This window comes from Zosterops lateralis, assembly GCF_965231275.1.
Source record: "Zosterops lateralis genome assembly, chromosome: Z".
NCBI lineage: Eukaryota > Metazoa > Chordata > Aves > Passeriformes > Zosteropidae > Zosterops > Zosterops lateralis.
This window is the reverse complement of record NC_139800.1, coordinates 16,093,798-16,109,570: the sequence shown is the minus strand read 5'-3', so window position 1 is coordinate 16,109,570 and position 15,773 is coordinate 16,093,798. Positions and strand designations below refer to the sequence as shown.

The following is a 15,773-nucleotide window of genomic DNA, read 5'->3' as shown; positions in this document are numbered from 1 at the left end:
GCAAAATCAGAAGAAAACATAAAAGGAAAGATAAGTGTGTGAGATCTATCTATCTATCTATCTATCTATCTATCTATCTATCTATCTATCTATCTATCTATCTATCTATCTCTATATATTTATATTGAAGACAAGTACTGTTTAATAGGGTGTTTAGATAACAGGGAACAGTTCTACAACACAGTATTCAAATATACAATTTGAAAATATAAATTCAAAAATTCAGAGGGTGTAAAATCTAGGAAATTTTAAGAAAGCACTGAAGGCACCAATTCATAATTTTGAGGAAAAGTGTTACTACTGGGCTTTTTGTGATGAATATAAAGGTACTTCAACTTGACAGCTCTTCCTTTGCTTCAATGCAAGGTCTACCTGTAGCAGGGAAACAAAACCTAGTTTGTGGGCTCAAAATTACCAGCTGATCAAACAGAGCTTATGATATGTAATACTGAGAATACAAAATTTCTTCTGCCCTGAATAAATCTGCATAATTGACTGAATTTAGATTGGCTCGATTACTCAAACAGACATGTACTCTTGTGATGCATTTCACCACTTAGCTTCGTACTGACAGTGATGGAATAAAAAGATATGTGTCCAAAGTTAACTATGTACTAACATTTCCTTCAGACTGAATTTTAATCCCTTCTCTCTCTTTCTGGAACTTTATTTCCATTAGCAAAGGAAATGTTCTTATCATAGTAAGTGAGTATCAGTGGCCTGCTGTAAAAATTACTTCAGTTTAATTCAAACTTATCATCATTTTCCTTGGAACATGGGATCAATTATAAATAATTTACTTAACAATACCTTATTAAGGGCACATGATATATGTATACTGTACTGTGGTAAAAATGATACCAGCCATCAGGTGAAAATACAGATTAGATTTTAAAGTAAAATACAAAGTTATAGGAAACATGTTCACGCATTCTGTTAAGGCCACTTGGCAATTAGGAGTAGTTTTATCTTGTCTCTCCAGGACTGGGAAGAAGAAACAGTCCAACATTTTTCTTTTAATGTGGGCTATTAGTATCTACTTTTTACAGCAGCAATCCATCAAAGTAAGAAAAAAACCCAGCACAGTTCTAACAAAGGAAATCAGAAAAACCCTACGCTTCCTTCAACTTTTTAAGTTCAACTTGAAAATACATGGAAAATGTTTGGATGGGCATATTAAAAGAATCCCTGAAATACCTAATATTTTAGTGATATGTATCATACATTGTGCACATCATTAGCATGACTTTGCAAGCCATGTTCTCTGTAATTCACATGCTTTTTGTATTTTACATTTACCCTTTACAGTGATGCATGCAGTAAAGCACAAAGTCATTATATTTTTAGCATCTTGGTTTATTTTTGTTATGGTTTTGCTACACATGGCAGGTACTGATGCATAGCTGGAAATATCAGTGAATTTCAAATGCACACAAAATACTGGTAAGGAATTGTTGGGCAAGTCACCTGTAGCAGGTAGGTGTTGGGTGGTGAGGTTTAGCAGGATGGTCTGCCTGGACAGGAGTAAAACAGCTTAAATAATGCCCTGTTTGCAAAGCTATCAGTGGTGAATGGAGGACGGGGTTGTCCTGGTGCTTTTGGTGCTGAATAATGCTGAAAGCAGCCTGACTTTAATCCCAGTTAAAAATACCTGATAGAAAGGTGAAGCTGTGGCAGACCTGGTAAAGTACCAAATAAAGCAACAAACAAGTGGTATGATTATTATTACTACTACTACTACTACTACTACTACTACTACTACTACTACTACCACCTTATCTAAAGATGCTGAGCTGACACAGCTCACCTGGAAACATAGGGCCCACTCCCACTTTATAATGAGTGGGGAGGGTCTTCCAACAATCCCCTTTCTGAAGCTTGTGTGGAGGTTCCTTTCTTGAGTTGGGATTTGCCTTAAGGTTACCCCTCAAAGCTGAGAGAAAGAGATTTGCCCATAGTCGTTGGTATAGGTGAGTAAAACCAATCTCTACTTTGTAATTTCTTTTGAGACCTTTTATATAATTGCTTCAGTATTCCTTCAAAAATAGTAGACTTCACTAGACTAGTAGTTATAGCTATCTATACTGTGTAGTAAATAATTCTGATTAACATCTTTTAGTCTCATGGTTATCATAATAAGTAACTTGTTTTTTATATAAATATGTCTGGTTTGTCATCCTTAATCTTGTGAGACCAAACTGTGAGGAAGTACAATAATACCTACTTTATCCATAACATAAACCACTGACAGAGTCTGGGGCTAAGGCTGGATCCAGCTGCACCCAGAGACCCCTGTGAGGAGTTTAGAAAGCAAGAGGGTCTGGTTTGTGCCTTGTGACTCAATGGGAGGGCTCCTCCAAAATCTCTGTAGCTCCCAGTCTGCCCACAACACACAGGCTGAAACACCCAACTTCCCCTTTGTACCCTACTCTGGCTACCCACAAATTACATCAGCACATACCATGTGTCAGTTCACCTTGAAAAGCTGCCGATGGTCTCAGCTAAAGCTGCCCAAAAGTCAGGTTGAGGTGTGAGACTGCCAAGTCTGTCTGGAGGGAAAGAAGTCATGGTACAAAGTACTTGCTGCTTTCCTTAATGTCCATCAGAGTGGGGTTCACCTATTGCTGTGGTAGAACTAGTGTAAGAACACGGCCAGAAAAAATAGTGTTTCAAAATACAGCTCCAAAGATACTGTGAAAGCTCACACAGAAATATCTAGACATAAAGAGAATTAAAATATGTAGTTTAAAACTACTGAAGATGTACCCATTACCTGAACCTTAAACACAGCTAGAACGGCACAGTACTGATCTTAAGGATTGTGGGTAGACATAGTTACCAGAAATGCTGCAGCTACAGTCTAAAAGTGAGAAAGTGTAATTCTACACTTTGTTCCTATACACATCTCCCTTAGCAAAAAATCTGGATAAAGCACAAAATTATACAAATATTATATCATGAAACAAGAACACAGAACATTTTCTACATAGACTGAAGTGCTCACCCCTTGCAAAAATTTATTCATTATTGGCATTTCATAGCCTGTAGTTTAAAATACAGGATAGAAGAAAATGAATGAACAATGCTCCTCTAGTAAACCATCATGCCTTTGGATAAAAGATAGTTTTGATCCGAGGGCTCTAAAGCAAGACATTTCTTACGCTGTTTCTGGAAAACTCTAAAGAACAGAAATCCACAACATGAGGATAACCCTCTAAGGAATGTTTTGCTCTTGCAATCTTCTTTCCAAGAAAGAAACCTTTTATTCATTTTATAATGAAGGCCAGACAGGCCCACTGTACTGTCACACAAGTTTACATTGGCATACAGTAGTAACATGAAGAACAGACAAGACAGAGACTATTCTTCTGGTGCAAAGACACATTTTAAAGAGGTGCAACACTTTCCATAATTAATGTAGAGTGCTGCAAAGAGCCTTAAGTATTCTGCACCCACAGAAAGTTTCTGGTACCCATAAAGACAGACATCCCAGTTAGTATTTTTTTTTAACTTTATTATAATATACACTTAATAATGTAAATGTACACATCACATAAATCCTTACACCCCTTGGTAACCTAGGTTAAGCACATGCTACCTTATACATGCAGTTCCATAAAAATTATCCCCTTTGACAGCTATTTATCACAAGCTGGAGTAGTTAAGGCCCCATTTCTTTAATAGGTGGTGAATAAAAAATTTAAAAATTATTAATAAACATTTTCAGCTTGTACATCATAAACTACATAAGTCTAGACAGTCTTGTCTAGTTAGACAAGATCAGACAACTTTTAATTTGGGACTCTTTCTGAGAGGTGTCTGTAAATGAAAACTGAATAGTCCATAGTGCAAATTACTACCTCATAAACTGCAGCATAATAACACTTTTCCTTATGGAACTTTTAATGAGGAAATTTATATTTCTGTATAATACCAATAATAATATTAATGTATTTTATTTTACAATTATGAGGATGATACTGCACTTAATGGAAAATGCTTTACTGAGTAGTAATGTCTTTAAGCAAACTTGTGTTATAAGCAGTTTTTATTTTCTTGTGTCTCCCTGAATCTTCACACAATTCTTTAATATTCACTAAAATTCCTTGGTTCCAAATTAAATACTATTAATAATTAGTGTATTTTTAACAATTAAACAACTTGGCCAACACACCATAATACTATAACCAAACTGTCTACACTCCTTTCTAATTTTGAAGCTAGTAATTACCTGCAATTTTAGTACCAAGCAACTACAGGGGGATATGGAATTTAGGAAAACACTCTGTGTTACAGGTTCAAAGAGGTGTGGATAGACAGTGTGAAATACAGAAAGTATTCCTTCTAAAGTGTTTGAACACAAGAGCCCAGCAGGACTCCTAACATATAAATAATAAATTTGAAAGGCTGAGGGATTTTTCAGAAGTGCCATACACTATTAGGTCCTCAGTAATATCTAGCATCTATATAGAACTTCCCAATTTTAAAGTGCTATACAAATGCTATCTGGATGCAACGTATTCTCCAAAGGCAGAATATAAAGATGAGAAGAATGGCACCATGACAGTAAAATGTAATGTCATTACTACAGAGAAGAACTAAGTACTTTATAAGCGGCTCACTATGCATGAACTATCATGGAAGACCACACACTGTACAAGAGAAATGTACAGATATAAATTTATTATAATTCATTAAATAGGTTCTATGACCACAAGAAATTGACACAAGAGCTGTAACTGGCTCCACAACCTTAAAATGCCTAACTCAGAAGGTGTAGGAGACATAAGGAAACCCTTCAGTGACAGACAGGCAGGTTATTTCAAGTGCTAGCACAAACTGCCTTTAAAAGCCATTTTTCCTATACATCAATGCGGATTCCATGTTTTATAGACATTAATTCCCTAGTGCCTGTTAAATACATAATAAATGAACATAGATGAGGTAAAGATGCTGTAATTGCCACATACAGCCAATATGGCAAGGGAGGAGTTTTTCCAAACGGGCAGATCCAAAGGCCATGACGAATCCCGTCACGGACATGATGAGAAGTCCAGGATATGAACAACATCCAGGGAAGAAAGCACCAGGAGTCCTTAAGCTTGAAAAGCTGCATAATAAGCTTTAATGTCAGAGCCACCACAGGAATTACAGTAGAACAGTGAAGAAGTGGTCTCCGTGGAAGAGTCAGAGCAGCCTGCAGAAGAGAAAAATATTACTGCCAATGGCTACAACTGTGACAAGAGAAGGAAAGTTTCATGAGTGTCTACAGGTGTGTTGTCACATGACTAAGTGGATGCAGAAACAAAAACATACTGTTCCTTTCCATTGCATTTAATTTAAAGCCAGTTTTATGCTTGAGAGTTGTGTACTGCCCTGTCTCCCTATTGTGTGATGTGAATCATGCATCCTACTAAGTACTATCATCAACAAAACAGGGAGGGAGAGGGATGAGGAATCTTATTTGTCACACAGTCATGTGGTACACAGGAACTTGTATAATCAGCTACACTGATTATATATATTTAATTTCAAGATAATTGAAATGAAAACAACCATGCAATGCATTTGAAATATTTAATATGTTTTACTTGAAATAAATCATGTGCTCTAATGGCATCTATTTCCAAAAATACATCCTGTAGTTTACTACAGCTGCCACCTGTAAAGTTGGTTCAGTTGCACAGTGTTGAAAACAGAAAAATGATTTTCAACAGGACAAAGATATGACCAAAGTTACATATATTTTGATCACCTTGAGACAGTATTTTCATGGACAGGCAAAACAAAGTTCATAACCCAAGATCCAAAACATTTGTGACTGGGTTTTCTGTATCGAGAACTTGTTTAACAGTAACTCAGCTGAAAGCCTCATATTTGGTTTTAATAAGGTGAATGCCTACCTAGTGAGATTAGGTTTAGCCATTTTAAGATGTGATAATGTCAATTTAATATACATGTTTGAGAAGATATTCTGTGGGTGTACTCAGTAGCAGCAGCTACACAACTATGACCACAAATGCAAACACAATAAAAAACCCCAAAACAAATCTTATTTTTGATTTCTATTTGACAAATAAGTATATTCTTGTGTCTGAAAGCACAGGAGAAACAACAGCACATTACTAAAAGGTCTCCAGAAGTGCTGATGTGATATTTATTCATCGGCTCAATTCAGACACTGGTGAACACTTGAAAAACCTGTAGCAAGGCATCAGAGATGTGATGTGACAGTGCATCTTTGCTGTGTTGAACACATCCCTCACTGCACCCTAGTGCAGAGGGCAAACAAAGCATCTCTAAGCTGTTCATTCCTCAGTTGTGTAAGTCCTTGCTGGATTCAACAGCGAGAGGGCCTGACAGTGGGACTCTGGAACAGGTTCATCAAATTCATGCATAATTTAGATAACTGCATGGAACACTATCTTCTCTGCAAGGAAACGGTGATGTAGCCTCAGCCGGTAATTATGGACTACCTCGAAATATAACAGCACATGCTTTAAACCACAGCCAACATTAAAAGGCCTGCAGAAAGCTTTGTTCTATTAGCTTCCCACCACACACTTGTCGGTGACTCTCCTGATCAGGTAAACGGGATTAAAGAGCTCACGAACTGTCTCAATAATTTTTAACTCTAATGTTGTGGACCCAATTTCTTTAAGTTGGAGCAAAAAGTGTATTTTCTTCAACTTCAGTTCTGTTTCACACAAGCAGATTGTTCATGGATTAAAGTAGAAAAATCTTGTGATGGTGAAATTGTTTATCACCTGTCTTACAGAGTCAGATTTTTGTTACGGTCAATGAGAGCCTCAAAAGTACATACTAACCTAATTTTGAAAAAACCTGGATAGTGATATGTTTTGGCAGATAATCTGTTGACTGACCTCTATTTCTGCACTTTGGAAAAAAACAGTAGCAAAGTCTAAATTAGTCTTTTCCCTTTAGCTTATTAAGGTTAGGTGCCAACAGCAACACAGTGAGTAAGGAAAATTTCGATGTTACTTACGTACACAGTTTATCAGTATTGGTGCCAACCTGATGCTTAAACTCTTTTCATATAAATTTCAGATGGCAGGCTTGTTCATATAGCAAACCTGTGTGTTCAATTTTAGCAAGAGAAAGTCCTGTTCTGCAACTGCAGTACAGCCATCAAGCTTCTGATATGCTGTTGCCCAAGGTCTGAGAGAACAGTCTGTTTCCTCTTTTATATTCTGTGACTAAGGAATATTTACATCCTTGAGCTGCCAAGCCCTGGAGACAGACAGGTAGTTCTGTTTGCTAATATAAGCTGCTATACTTTTTTTCTCTTAATAGGCAAATTTGTTTGCCTTTAGAAAGCACCAGATCTTAAAAAACAAATAAAAGCAAACAAACCAACAAATGAACCACAAACTACCCCACAAAACCCCCACAATCTCCTCAAAAAACAACAAAAAAGCACACCCCCCCCCCCCCAAACCAACAAAACAAGAAACCACCTCCCAAAAACAACAACAAAAAAACCAAAACCCAAGTGTTTTCCACCTTAAACCTCCTGGAAAAAGTTGTGAACAGAATTTATTTGCAAATAACATTTTCCATTTGCCTACATGTTCAATCAGGTGCAAGATCATCTTGCAGTTGCTGCTTCTCCAGCCTCTCTCACTACAACAAACAGCTGGAGATAGGTGACAATAACTGCATGCAGGAGAACCCACTCTAATTATCTGCTTTAATGCTCATGGTGGTGGATGTTATGTAACATCAGATGCTCCCTCACTGATATTCTGTGGTGCTTCACAAGCTTGAAGTCTTTAATCCATAGTAACATATTCAATGTAACATATATTACAGTAGTAATATTAACAATATAGTAACATATTCAATTGTGCTTGTGCAAAGTTTATTCTGCAGTTCCAGAAATGCTCCTGTACAGCCCAGGTCAGTCATGGGCAGCACATTTCCCAGCAGTGTTATGCACATTTGCCACTGACTGCATTTCTACATTTCTAGAATCTGGTGAGTCTTTAGCAGCAAGACGGCAATTTCTGCATGTGTGTTCTGCAACATGAGTTGACTACATGCAACATGAGGGCTACAGTCCTGGAGGGAGTCTGGGGGCAGCCCATCATGTCAGTCCAGCACTCCTGACTGACGTCGGGCTGCAGGAACTACCACCTCTGGTGTAGTGTGGGACAGGCCCTTCTATACTTGTGTGCACAGTAAAAACCACATGGAACACGAAGAACCATGAATTCCAAGTAGTGAAGTCACTGCAGACTTCATACTTGTTGCAAAAATAATGTGGGCAAAAGGTCACATCACATGGTGCTTGGTACACAAGTATTTATCAGAGCAAACATATAAATACCACAGGTGACTATTTAACCTGAGCACTGCAGAAAAATAAGGATGACCATGAAAAACAGACCAATGGCCACACAATCCAGCAGCTGAGTGGCGTCAGCAGGAACAGAAGTAGGTGACTGGAGTAGTGTGAAGCACTGCCTCGTGCTGCATAAAAAGATTACTTCAGAACAAGTAACTCATCATCAGATTTAAAAGTGATGATGACGAGCTTAATAGGTGATTGTGTACAGTAATGTGAAATATACTATTGGTACAAATTAGTAATTATGGTGTGGTTGGTTAATTAGACTTATTAGTTTATTAGTTATTTAGTAATGTGTTGCAAAAGCAGTAAACATGTTAGTCTCTTAAAGCAGTTACTCTCAACCATGCAATTTGAAGACCAAGAATGGGACTGTAACTACAAATAAGTCGTAAAAAAGTGTCTAACAAACACATAGTAAAAAAGTATCCCATGAAGTAATAAATTATACACCCTGAAATTATGCCAAGAAACAGACGCACTCCATATTAAGCCAAGGAAAGAAAAATTACATATTACAATCAGATCTAGCTGGCCAGACAGCATACAGAAACAAAATTTATGGGAATTATGTTACATCACAAACCAAAGAGACTCTGATGGCACTGCAAGAAGACAAAACCTGTAATAGATTATTGGTTTTGAAGCATTTTACTTTTGTGCCATTGAAAGGAATTAAATGACAGTATTTGGCTCAAATGAAGTCTCACCTAGAATACACGTCCATGGTTTTGGACAGGACCTTTTAGAGATAATTCAGACAAAAAAGCAATACAGAGGAGAGAAGAAAAACAGCACGAGGTTTAGAAAACCTCATACTATTAAATAAATTTATTTCCTTAAGATTATTTTTTGAAAGTTATTTAGTTGAGAAGAGAGTCTTTGTAAAGAATACTGGCTTTGCAAGTTGTTTTTGCTCTAAGAGTCAACTGACCTAGACTGGGTTATTTCCTTTATTAGCCCAGTTAACATATGGAAAGGAAAGGAGTTGGTAAGTAAATCACTTTGAGAAAGCCTTTGGGCATCTTGTTTTCTTCTTACCTCAGCTAAATACATTTGGCTACTAAAAGGGCTCTATGATTCTACCTGCTATGTTTTGTGTTTCTGATTAGAAAAAAATTCTGGGGCAGAGCACAGAAATCAGCTGTCTTTTGCAGAAAAACTTCTCAAAGAATAAGAGAACTAGATCTAACTGCCATCAACAATAATTCAGGCTGGATTAGAAAATTAACTGCTATCTGCTTGCGAGCTGAAACAACAAAGAAAGAAATTAAGTCACAAAACTACAAAAATTTACTCGGTTTCACATAGTAGGGATAAGTTAGGCTACACAACGTTCCCCATCGTGGAAGGTGTAAGAGTATTTAACCTTGCTTCACTGCCAATCGGGAGGTCACTTCCCAGTTCCACGACACAACTCAACAGTCAACTTCTCAAACAGACATCGGTGAACTGTGACACCTAGTGGTCGTAATTAAGAAAAATACTGGCAATCATTTCAAACGCCTTAAAAAACAGTAATAAAATTTTAATACTTCCTAATAGCTAGCCATTCATTTACTTGAATTCACTGAGTTTTAAATAAGGAAAAAACAGATAAGAATAATTAGAGATTTAAATTATATTCCATATTGTTATTCAGTAATAATATTATATGACCCATTAACCAAGCTAACTTTCATAGTTTCATAATTGTGCAGCATTTCCACACGCAAGAAATACAGAAAAGGGGAGAATTAGGGGCTGCCTAGGGAAGAATGATGCCAGGCACCAGGACATGCTGCAGCCTGGCTGCCCACGTGGCAAGATGGTGGTCAGTGGCATCCTGGGCTGCACTGGGAATGTGGCCAGCAGGTTGAGGGACCCAATTCTTCCCTTACTCCTCAGCAGTGGTAAAGCCAAGAGGGCAAAACTGACCAAACACACAAATAAAAGGCATCTTTTCTCTACAGTAAATAGTGATACTGTACATAAACAAAAACTACTTTCCCATTGTGAGTCTGATTTTTACATCTCAACTATATGCAATATTTGCCTCTTGCACTTAGCTGTCACCTAAATATTTTTTTTAATTGGAAAACGATTCTTCTTCACTTACATGAATATAAAAAACAGGATTTTCTTCCTGCTTTCCTTTTAGCTATTTATCTATTAACAGTGTAATAGTATTATGAGCAAACTAGAGGAGGAAAACTACTGGAAAAGAGCGCAATAATCTGGTAGTACTAATCCTATTGAGAAACTGTCCTAACAAGCAGTTCTGCAAATAGGCAATGATCCATTCACCTTTTCACTTTTATTAATAACCTGATGCTTGCTTTCCTACTATGTTTTGAGGGGTTTTTTTTGTTTGTGTTTTTTTTTTTCAGTGAACTATATTTGAATGCTACTCAGACTGCCTTTCTAAACATGACAGCTCACATATAGCTTGTTTATGGGAGAAATATTCAGGGCTGGCTTAACTCATAAAGACTGAATTAAATTAAACAAAACCTCTATCATTTCAGGTATTTCTACCCCACATTTCAGGTATTTCTAACCCTTACTATAAAGAGAAGTGGAATAATTCACTTCATCAATAAAAGTGTGCAAGGCAGCACTCAACTCCTTAAGCTGGATAACAAAGCAACTATGTGATATGTGTAGAACCGCATATACATGTGCAAAACTCTCTTCTTTTCCTTCTAAGTAGCAGAAACTGAACAGTAGATGTAAAATATCTTTATGGCTTTTAAAATCATAACAACTGCATATAAACAATTCCTGTATATCTATTAAATGTAGTTAATTAAATTATCAATGGAAGTTTTTTGTCTAGGACATGGTAGGAGAACAATAACGTAAACAGTGATAAATCAACAAATTACTGATCTATTGATTTACCTTTAATGACAGAGATCCAGCAAGAAAGAAGTGGTCCACATCAATGACAGAGGCAAGGAAGCCAGCCAGGGTGACCTCAGTGAAGTCACTTTTCTTCCTGAGTCCAATCACTATTGCCCAGGACCACATCCCCAGGATACCATGCACTGCATTATCAGATAAGGCTCGGAGCCAGTCATTTTGCTGAATGAAGGAAAACTGCAGAAGTCTGTCTGCTACAAAGCAGAATATCCCCAAACCTAGACTGGAAATAACTGAGGCTGTGCTGAAAGTCTGGAGAAGAGCGTGGGCCTTTTCAGTCTCAGATGCCATGACAAAAGCCATGTCACAGCACACAAAATGTCATCAGGATACACACTGTGCATTGTCCTTTGTATTGTCAGTAGTTCTGTAAATATCAGAGATCAGAAAGAAAACTATTAAACAAAGAAAATCCATTTGCACAAAACATCTGTTACCACAGATACAACTGGGCCTTAGTACCTCAAATTCAGTGTTTGCATTTAACATTCCCAAGGAATTTTTTATTTCAATTAGTTTATGCACTTTAACACTACAGATCTGAATTGAAACACCTGCTCTGTTTGAATTAGAACCAGCACAAGTAACATGGAGAACTCTAATTCCACTCTTACTGAAATGTTAAATATTTACAAGATAATCTGAAACATATCTATAATAATACACTGAATATGTTTCAAGATTCCTTGAAACTGATTGATTCTGATCTTAAATACATGATTTAATCCAATGAAATACTTTACACAGTAATAACAAAAGAAGATTCAGTTTGGAGGATTCTGAGGATTGACGCTCAAAATCCCAGATTTCTCTACACAACAACTGTCAAAACAGAGTTTTCAATCTATAATCCAAATCACTGCTTTAATTTACATTCTTTGCCAACATATGTAGTATTCCCCTGGTACCCTTTCCTGAGCAATACCTCATTTAGTTTGGAGACTGGAACATAAAATAAACCTTAACAAAACCAAACCCACTAAAATATCTTCACTATTTATAATGAACACAAAGACAAAAACCATTTAGTCAAGCGAAGTAATTAAAACCACCTCCTTACAGAGCTAAACTACCTAAGCTTTTCCTCAGCACGTGCTCCAGCAGAGAAGCTGGCTGCTACTTTTAGGACTTAGCTACTGTCTGCCACGTTACCATCATAACTCCTCTTTTGGCCAGAGAAGTTCTAGGTTAGTTATGCTAGTCTTTCTGGGGAGCTGCAGGGACAGAACACAGTTCTAAAGCCTATATCCTACCTAAAAATGGATTTTTCCTATGAGTCTGCCATTTTTGTGCAATACATTACATCTTGACAACCTTTCTTTATTAGGTAAATTCTTACTCTGAAGGGTCTTTTTGAGGGTATTAGACTTCCTAAGATGACACATAACAACAACTCATGATTTTAAACATATTGTAAGTCTCATAAGATATAAATGTTTCTTCCAGATTATTTACATGCCTGCCTGTGGTAGAATTATCCACAAGACAGAACTTCTGGCATCTCTGTAGGAAAAGAAAAAGCCCACTGAATCATTTATTTAGAAAATATTTTAAAAAGTAAAAGAGAAGAAAGCATGAAAAATACATGGACTTTGCACAGAGATGAAGAAAGTGGGTCAAGTTTAGTCTGTTAACCATGACTGTGCCATGAATGTATAGACAAAAAGTATTTCCTGAAACAATGGAAGTCCTGTTTTCTGTCGGGTGACCTTATGGCACACAGGACATTGCTGAATAAATTCCATTTTAAGGAAAAAAAAATGGCAGTCTCCTCACAAATGTTTCTTCTATATGGCCATGATGTCAGATTGGATTTCATTTAAAATTACCATAAAAGCTGTGTAAGAACCCTATCTGTGAAGATGTGATGTGGCAACATACCTTTAAAAAGCACACCAGTACTCAGAATCAAACTTCCCCTGGGACTTGGAGAACATTTTCTTTTCCATTGCAGGTATCTCACTCCAGTAGTAAATGCCTATGGTCTATGGCTCAGTGTTGAGCCTCTTTGCTTTCTGAATCCAGTCTGCCCAGTCCAGTGCAGGAAACACCAAACACCATTTGTTCCATCCTAAACAAAAACAAACCAGGCACCAGTAAGCATGTGATATTAGGTAAAATAGCATACATGAAATATGAACAACAGTAAAAAATCCAGAAAGAATAAACATATATTTAATTAATTTGTAAACAAATATAACTGAGCTAAAAGCAACTTCAGCTAAGCTTTGAAGCTAAACTAACTAAAAGATAATAAAACACAAAGTCCAAAAAGAACAGTTCCAGTCTTCTTTGTAATTGCATTTCAACAGAGAGAGCAACCCATTTTACAGATTTCTTCTTGTGCCTAGAAGATTCCCATCTTATGAAACATTTATGAGTCCCATTCAGGGATCTCTTTTTAAATTCCACCCCATCACTGACCTTGGAATAGATAAAGAGAGATCTAGAAATTCATATAGCCACAGAGGTCTCTGTCAGTTCTGTCAGGCTTACACTTTTGCTATGGGTAGCATTAGCACGTGTTCTTTGAGCCACAATGAAGAACAGGATGCAAAACTGGCTTCAGGCTGACCACAGTCAAGAGCCATATCCAGCTGTTCTTTTTAAACCACCTGTTTCAGTCTCCTTTTGAGACAAAAACGAGTGCCACCTGTGTAAAAATCAACTCACATTCCCAGATACAACAGAATTACCCAGAAATATTCTGCATATCAAGGGGGAAATACAGAAAATGCAAAACTCTGGTCAGCCAAAAAAATCTCTAAAATTATAAATTTCAAGGTAAAACTTGAACTTTTTTTCTCCCTGAACAATGATGCTTTTCAGTCTCTTTACAAAATATCACAATAAAGTGTCAATTTTCCCAGCCAGTATATCTCAGAAAGTTATGTAGCTTACATTCTTGCTAAAACAGAAAAGTGGGGAATAATTCATACAAGAATGCTTAAAACCTCTGTGTGGTCAGTCCAGTTAACATCCTGAAGGGAAATTCTAGGTTGGTTTTACATAAAACAGGACAGCTGGTAGAGTAACCCAGCTTTGAGTTGTGGTTTCCCGTTACATTTTCACATGAGATAAAGCACAAAGCATAACCTCTATCTATAGTCTCAAAACAGAATTTTGCAGATACGCTTAACTTAATTTAAGGAAATTATCAAAGTAATTTTTATGAACACACAGTTGACACTTTAAATTACTGACACAAGAAGATATTTAAATCAAAACTGTAAATATACTTTTGGGAAAACAGCTGACACTAGGAGGCCATGGTGTACGAGCAAAACAAAAACCCAAGGGCTAAAATTACCACTTAGGAATACTGCTCTGCATAATTTTTGCCCCAGTTTTGCATGACACTACCAGATACACAAATACATGCAGGAATTTAATGCATAAAGTTACAGAATTACAGAATCAATTAGGTTGGGCAAGACATCTGAGATCATCCAGTCCAACCTACAACCGAGCAACACCCTGCCAAGTAATAGAATTATGCACTCCACACAAGAAGTTAAAAGACTGTAATCCCTTACAATTCCACAGTCTCCTAAACCCCTCATTATTTGACGCTGGATGTTAATTTATATTAAAAACCTCAAGAAGCCGAATTCAGACGCCAGCCCAGACCTTTGGCGTACAATCTTGTGGCAAACGAGATCCCAGCCGAAGATTATCTGTGAAGAACTGACGGTCCAGCATTTTCGGGTCAGATAATTATAACACATTACTGGAACGATCATGCAAATATTTTTGGGCGAGATAACTACAACGCATTACTGCGGTGATCTAGCAAATATATTTGGGCCAGATAACTATAATAACGCAATTTTTGGGGTTGGAGAGGGTAAAACCCCAGCAGGGCGCTGGAGAACAGACTGCACTGATCCGAGCAGGAGATGAACCGGGAACGCCGAGAGCGGCGGGGGCGGAGGGGAGGGGAGGGGAGGGGAGGGGAGGAGGCGCGGGCCCTCAGGGCGCGGAGCCGCCCGCCCGCCCGGAGCCCACCTGGAGCGCGGCCGCCGCCTCCCCTTCAGCCCATGGGGCCGCCCCGATCCCGGCGGGAGCGGCCGGGAGCGCTCGGGCACGGGGCAGGGAAGAGCCCCGGAGCCGGTCAGGAGGCATGCGTGAACGCGGAGCAGCCTGGGACCGGCCCGCCCCGCCCCGGCTCCTCCCAGCCCCGCCCCGGCTGGGTGTGAGGGGGAAATGTTTCCAGGATTGTTAAATACAGGGTTTGGGTGTTCGCGCTTTGGCTCCTTTAGGTGCTGAGAGGGAAATCGATGATGAGAGTTTAGTGTTTTGGCATTAAGGACACGCTGCGCCACCGGCAGACCACAGAGCAGAGAAGCGTCTTCTGCCCTGAAATTAGTAGTTATTTACTCAAAGAGAGCACTAGAGAAAGCATTTGGAAAACATTTTATTGGGTATTAAGACTTCTTGGTGTAAACATCTGAATAAAAGCACGTTTTTACAGTGAAAACCTCTCGTGTCTAGCCTG

At 38.0% G+C, this 15,773-nt stretch overlaps 1 protein-coding gene across 2 annotated transcripts; it reads right to left on the bottom strand.

Annotated features, from left to right (window-relative positions):
* Positions 1 to 3,287: 3,287 nt before the first annotated feature.
* Positions 3,288 to 15,393, bottom strand: TMEM267 (transmembrane protein 267). Of its 2 annotated transcripts, none has more exons than XM_083883028.1 (4): positions 15,284 to 15,393; positions 13,157 to 13,346; positions 11,255 to 11,642; positions 3,288 to 5,197 (listed from the first exon to the last, which is right to left on the bottom strand). In XM_083883028.1, exons 3-4 carry the CDS (start codon positions 11,576 to 11,578, stop codon positions 4,862 to 4,864), a joined length of 660 nt encoding a protein of 219 aa, XP_083739154.1. In that variant the 5' UTR covers positions 11,579 to 11,642; positions 13,157 to 13,346; positions 15,284 to 15,393; the 3' UTR covers positions 3,288 to 4,861. The 2 variants fall into 2 exon arrangements, with proteins under 2 accessions (XP_083739154.1, XP_083739155.1); XM_083883029.1 differs by lacking the exon at positions 15,284 to 15,393 and adding an exon at positions 14,906 to 15,110.
* Between the last annotated feature and the right edge of the window lie 380 nt (positions 15,394 to 15,773).